The sequence below is a fragment of the Humulus lupulus genome, chromosome 2, assembly GCF_963169125.1.
Source record: "Humulus lupulus chromosome 2, drHumLupu1.1, whole genome shotgun sequence".
Taxonomy (NCBI): Eukaryota; Viridiplantae; Streptophyta; class Magnoliopsida; order Rosales; family Cannabaceae; genus Humulus; species Humulus lupulus.
The window spans coordinates 156302265-156309448 of record NC_084794.1 but is presented as its reverse complement, the minus strand read 5'-3'; the positions used below and the strand labels follow the sequence as shown (position 1 = coordinate 156309448).

At 37.2% G+C, this 7184-nt stretch overlaps 1 protein-coding gene across 1 annotated transcript; it reads right to left on the bottom strand.

The window, feature by feature from the left end:
- Positions 1–481: 481 nt before the first annotated feature.
- LOC133818645 (NADH dehydrogenase [ubiquinone] iron-sulfur protein 1, mitochondrial) lies at positions 482–5621 on the bottom strand. Its single transcript, XM_062251651.1, has 5 exons — positions 5083–5621; positions 4432–4678; positions 3450–3744; positions 1764–2138; positions 482–1614 (listed from the first exon to the last, which is right to left on the bottom strand). The coding sequence occupies exons 1-5, from the start codon at positions 5513–5515 to the stop codon at positions 715–717; spliced, it is 2250 nt and encodes a 749-aa protein (XP_062107635.1). The 5' UTR covers positions 5516–5621; the 3' UTR covers positions 482–714.
- Between the last annotated feature and the right edge of the window lie 1563 nt (positions 5622–7184).

The window sequence follows — 7184 nt, the reverse complement described above, 5'->3', positions numbered from 1 at the left end:
AATATTTTAATCATTTGTAAACTAAATTTTAGTAATTTTATATAAGCATGTAACTGTAACAAAACAAACTATCGATATGTTTATGCCACAATTTTTCCTTTTTTATATGTCTTTCCATTTCATATGGTATTACTAGAAAAATATAAAAAGGATATTCAATAAATAATTATTATTTTCTTAGCAAATTTAATGGGGCAAGTTAAAACCATATTTATAAATTATCGGACAAATGGACATAAAGACAAATGATAAGAGTAAATCACAACTTCTTGCAAAAGTGAGGGGCAATAGGGTATTTGTCCTTTATTTAAACAATTTTAATATTAAAAATGAAACTTTTTTTAGCAAATATTTAATTAAAAAAATTTAAAGTTCATAAAATTTGAGTTATTATCTTTATCAAGATTTATTTTTTTACCAGAAAATGAAACTAATGAAGAATCTTGTAATAATTTACAAGTATTTAAAAATCAGCATCACACAGCGGAAGATTGGGAAATCCCAACATATAGAAGCAAACAGTTTTACAGCAAAAATGTTTTTACATGGCAAACATATTACAGTCAAAGAAATGCTAAATAATTTTATTGGAAGTACCTCCAAGGGTTCCAGAATCTCTGGCCAAACCGAGCCTTGACGGCCGTAAAGAAAAGATCACGGGAGAAATTAAATAAAAGTGAATATGCAACTTTATTAAAATTATACAAATTCACCTCACTTCTTCGACAGTAGTGCACTGCATTGTGCCATTATCTTTGATGCTCTTGTAATCGGATCAGTCATATAAAAGTTCTCAACTGCAGTTCCAAATGGATCCGAACTTAATTTCTGAGCAGATTTAGGCTTCAAGAAAGGTGAAAATGAAGCTGGCTCTCTTTCGTCCACATGCAAGAGGTTCGGTGCAACAGTCTTGATACGAGATCGAATTGCTGCAAGGGAATCATATGGCAATGGAATCCCTACCACCTCAGACAGGGCCCTGATTATCTTCCAATCATCTCTTGCATCACCAACTGTTGGAACTGCAGGTAATGTTTGTTGAGTGCAACCTTCAGTATTTTCATATGTACCTTCCTTCTCACTGAATGCTGATGCTGGCAAAATTACATTAGCACGATACACACCCCGGTCCCCATGATGTCCCTGATAAACTACAAAGGCATCCTTAGGAATCTTGTCCAAGTTCACATCATCAGCACCCATCAAATACACAAATTTTGAAGTCTCAATGCTGTTTTCAGACTCTGGCACAAGACCAAGGTCAAGTGCTGCAGCCTGGGCAGCACTGAGAAGCAAAACATTGAAACCATTCCAATCAGGTCTGATAACTTTTGCATTATTTGATATGGTTTCAACAGCAGAAAAAATCGCATCCTTGTCTGCCCTATCAAAAAGCCCGGCACCAACAATAATGACAGGGTTCTTCGCATTTGAGAGGACTGAGCTATAGGGATGGCGACCCTCGGCAATTTCAACTAGTGTCTGAGGACCTGTGCCAAGATGTTTGTGATCATAGTTGAAATCGGCTTGAGGACCAATATAACCAACTTTAGCATGATTTGCTCTAACTGATTTTCGAATTCTAGCATTTACCATAGCAGCCTCTACCCTTGGCTGCAATAGGCATTAGATAAACAAATAAGGTAATACACTTGTGATTACAAACATATTCACTGGATGTTACATTTAAGTATAGAAACAATAGGGATACATTTGAGACTGGGTCTATACTAAAAATGAAACAAAGAATGTCAGGACAATACCTGTGTACCAACTAAGAGAAAAGCATCCCCCTTCTCAAGATCAGAAATGCTAGTATTCATCAGATAGCCAGACCGAAGATCAGCATCGACATATGAACCATTTTTTTCACACCACACATTGTTTGATCCCAATCGGTTCAAAAAGTCTTTTAAAGACATCATGGATTCAGCATCAGATAGCTGACCAGCAATCCCAACAATGTCCTCTGGTTTAACTTGATCGACAATTTCAGCAACTACAGAAAGGGCATCAGCCCAGCTCACAGCTCTAAAACGCCCATCAGCATCACGAATCATAGGGTCATTTAGTCGTTGCCTCTTCAAACCATCATAACAGAAACGAGTCTTGTCTGATATCCATTCTTCGTTAATGTCCTGAAATAGATGGCAAATAGCATTACACCTTTAACACATAACAACCAAGCATTAAACTTCCAACCACAATAGCAAAACAGAGCCTTGTCTGATATCCATTCTTCATTGTAGTTCCGCAACAGGTGGAAACAGCACGACAAGTTTAACACAGAAAAGACCAAGTAAACAACTTCAAAGCCTAAAGCTATATGGATGATGTAGCACATTCTTAAGCACACTATTGCTTACTGCCATGAAAAAAGGAAAGCACAAAAATGTTTCAGTGGTAATACGAACCTCACATAAGGTCCACAGGCTGTTCTACTGTGTAGCCCAACAACTTAGAAAGAACCCTATAGATGAAATATGTAAGTAAAATCATTGCCTTAACCACATAAGAATACAAACTTCTTTCTTAAATGATTTTTGAACAATTTACAGGTTTAAATCCATCTACTCGATATTAAATACTTAAAAAACTAGAATAATCTTTATTTGTTAAGCCAAAAGGCAAGGGTCTCCAAATTATTCAATTACCAGTACTTGAATGCAAATCAATATGGCCACTGACATATATAGCTCTGTCAAGCAACATCAATCAACACATCCCCCAACATTTCAGTACCTTACCAAATAAACTCCAACTAAAGAGCTTCAAAGATAACACAAGTGAAAAAATCCATAAGATACTGAACATCATCTATTAAATTTGGTACCGAAAGTGTGCAACATGACTGGAAAGTGCTCATTTTAATGCAGTGAAGCAGCATAGACCCCAGAAAGTTGTAAACATAAGGCATGATGATAATGCTGCATATTCCATACCAGATCTATCTGATTTTACCAAAAGAGAGCCATAGTTAACATTCTGGCTAACAGCCCCGAACCAGCACTTCAATAGTTTATTATAAATAATAGTCACTTTGGTTCTGAATTTTTTACCAGTAAGTGTTTTGGAGGATGCAAAATAAATTGGTCATGACCAAACAATATACATTCGCAACTCAAGTGAAACTCCATTCATTTAAAAATATCTCCTCTTTCATGTGAAGCTCAAAGGGAAAAAAAAAAAGCAAGAAAACAGAGTAAAATCAATCTGTGATGTTTTTCCAAGAAACCACAGAATATTACATGGCATAAAACAAGATCCGAATTTATAATCTAGAATCTGGATAAACTTCACATATCAAAGTTAATCAAGTTCATACTTCAAGATGATTAACCAACTACGACAAACACAATTTAATAAACTTGGCAAGCATAAATCTTTCGACATCTGAAATATGTCGATGGGATAAAAATGTATATCCAGTGCAGATTATGAAAATCTACCTCATTCAACCTTGGAAGAATGCGCATAACCTCTGGACCTCTACTGTCAATTCGTATGTTGGAGCCAACAGCATCAGTAACATCAATGCTCTCGGTTCCTTTCAACTCCCAATTTCGGGCTTTAAATGCAAAAGGCTTCGAGGTCAGGGCACCAACAGGACATATATCTATCACATTTCCAGAAAGTTCACTTGTCATGAGTTTTTCAACATATGTCCCAATTTCTTCTCCACTTCCACGACCTAGCATACCAAGGTCTTGAACCCCGGCAACCTCTGTCGCAAATCTGACACATCTGTTTGACCAAATACATTTTACATCAGCAGCTTTCTATATACTCCAACTAAATTAATATAGGATTCATACTATACTATGGAATCATAGCAGTATACATAGTATGATTTGCACCAAACAGCATTTTCAAGTAACAAAATAGCCGTTTTTAAAAAAAAATTATAATTTAATAATTAAAAAATCAATTAAAGAAAGTGCAGATTTACTAGGGATATTTAAAAAAGAACTGAATGAAATTCAACAAAAGATATTAATTTCATGAGAGTAGGACAAAGATAATAGAGAAAAGAAAATGTAAGAATATCTACAATTGAACACATCTGTTAAAATAATAAATAGCAAGCAATAATGATGATGATGATGATTCCTTTTTGCTTCTAGAATATCATTGAAAACATAAACCACTTACTAAAGAAACTAACTGAAAACACAATGAAAAGCAAAGAGTTTTATGGTGACGCAGGGTGAAAAAAGCATGAGATATTTTAAATCCTTGATTGGCTAAAACTATCTAACTGAATAGACATTGAGCATTGAATTACTAATGATCTAGAGACAAAACTAGCTAATGAGAAGTTAATGCAAATACAATTCAATTAATTTGATGATACGAGTTCACAGACCAAACCAAACTATGCTCTGCATATGTGGGAGAGCAGTAGAAGTGACTAATTAAATCAAGACTGACCTAGTACATTGAATACACCGAGTCATAACAGTCTTCACCAAAGGACCAAGATTCTTATCGACAACAGATCTCTTCATTTCAGTGAAGCGACCGCGATCAGATCCAAATGCCATGGATTGATCCTGTAGGTCACATTCTCCACCCTGGTCACAAATTGGACAATCTAATGGGTGATTCATCAGTAAAAACTCCATCACCCCTTCTCGAGCCTTCTTTGCTATTGGAGTATCCGTCTTTATTTTCATTCCTGGAAAATATAATACCAACAAACAAACACGAGCAAAAAAATTAAGCAACCACTTAACATTCAAAATAGCAACACGCCGGCAGCGCTGTTAAACAATATGTGAAAAAAGAGAGCCTCTATTATCTGAAACAAAAGTCTCATACAACAAATTGTGATCACGATAATGTACCTAATAAATGGAAGTTGCACAAGAACCATAAGCCATACAATCCATTCGTAGATATATAAAACCAAATACTATTGCTCTAAATCAACAAGACTGAATATCCCGAATATCCGATATGATACACTAATTTAACCTTCAAACAGTAAGAAGATATAGCCCTTAATCAGCCATAATCAAATGTAATACATGCTCAAACTCAAAAGGCACAAACTCAAATATCAAAGTGGGAAACCCTAACCAGGGAGGGCGGGCATGGCGCAGGAGGCAACAGGCTTGGGAGACTTCTCGACTTCGACGAGGCACATCCGACAGTTACCAGCAATGGAAAGGCGGCTATGGTAGCAGAAGCGTGGGATGTCAACGCCGGCAACCTCGCAGGCTTGCAAGACAGTGAAGCCCTTGGGAATCTTGACCGGGTAGCCATCGACGAAGACCTCGATAGCGTCTTCCGGGTTGGGTAAATGGACCCGGGCACCGCCCACCGGGGTCCGCGGAGGAAGATCTGGAGTGGGCTCGGGCTGCGCCTGGGCGGCCGCCGATTGGTCCGCGTTCTGGAGCTCGGGTGTGGAGAATACGGCCCTGCTGAGGAAGAAGAGACCGTTTTGGTGGGAGTTGAGGAGCCTAGAAGCTGAGGGTCTTAAGACTCTCGAAGCCAGCAATCCCAACCCCATTTCTCCAATTCGTGTTGTTCTTGGTGTGTATGTCGAGACCGTGAGATCTCTCAGAACTCAGCGAGTTGTAACGCAGATGTTTGGTTGCTTATGCTTGTTAACTCTCCTGCCGCACCAAGAGAATTGCAGTCACAGCTGGGCCACAGCTTATTGGGCTAGGCCCCTGTATTCAATAAGAAAAGAGGAAATTACACCGAACCAAATATGGGATATTTTTATAAACTAAGGCAGTTTTTTTTTTTAAAGTTTTTTATGGCATATTATTTTTATTTATATTTTTATGGAAGCTTTTTTTATATATTTGTAAAATTTTATTTGTAGATCATATTTTATTTTTTATACTTTTTTTAGTATCTATTTTTTATTATTTTGAGATTATTTTTTATAATTTTAATTTATTTGTGTTAATTTTTATCTATTTTTTATTATTTTGAGATTATTTTTTATAATTTTAATTTATTTGTGTTAATTTTTATCATTTATATTTGATAAAATATTTTACCACCAAATATCTAGATAAGGACTAGCAGCATATAACCCAAGACTAAAGGCATTGTACAAGGCGAAGGTCTCAGGACCACAAAAAAAAAAGATAATTTGAAACTCTTGACGAATCAAAAGAAAGAAAAGTGTAACGCCCTGGATAGCCAAGACCGTTACACTGTGTACTTATAAAGGTGCAAGACTTGCTAATCAAGTCAATATTTTAAAAACGTGTCACTAAACATGTAAGAGTCAGGGTTAGAAAGGTTTTGGTCTCAAAAGACTCATTTCATATATTTAAACTGTAGTAAACATGGGATCCCATAAGAAAACAAAGTTAAAATAAGTTTACAGACTCCCAAAAGTACATGAGTATTCACTAGCCATACTAAGGCAAAACAAACAGACTTCAGGTTTCACGTCCTTGCCTAAACCTCAACCGTGGCGGCCGAGCACCTGGCTATGTACATTCCGCTCGCTGAGCTCTCCAGTCAAGGCTGGTCCAATTTGCCATTGCCTTTACCTGCACCATGTAGCACCCGTGAGCCAAGGCCCAACAAGAAAATATCTTAAACAACTCAATCAATGAAAACAGACAATTAACTCATTATGCATGTATTCCCATCAGATAATCCCCAAAACATATTCAACGTATATAATTAGATTCAAGATACATTTTATCACATATAACACTCATATCACATAATATTCAGGGCCGAAGACTTAGGTCGCACCCTCTGTTTAACCCACTGACTCCAGCCTGCTTAAACCGAGCTCAGTGCATAATAAGCTGTCCTCGGCTACCAGTGGCCGAGCCGCACCCTGTGCACTAGCGAAACCCTTGGCACCCTTAGGTCGTTGGTTCACTAAAAGGCTTGCATGGCATAATACCATCTTTTCAAGCATTTAGAATAGGGAGCCCTTAGTCCTGTCACATATATTCAACCAAGTGCAGTTTTCTTACCTTTAGTCTGCGCAGTTATTGAATTACGAGCAACGTCTCTCAAGCACGATCCGTTCCCGAGCCTAAGCCTTTATCACCTAGTCACAACCAAAGTATAGGGTTCCATTAATACTTTGATATAGGTTTCTGGTTATAAAACTAACTCCCGGGAATACAAATTCCACCAAGCACGGTGGTGAAACCAATCCCGATCACACTAGACCACTTCCCTGTGCCTAAAAC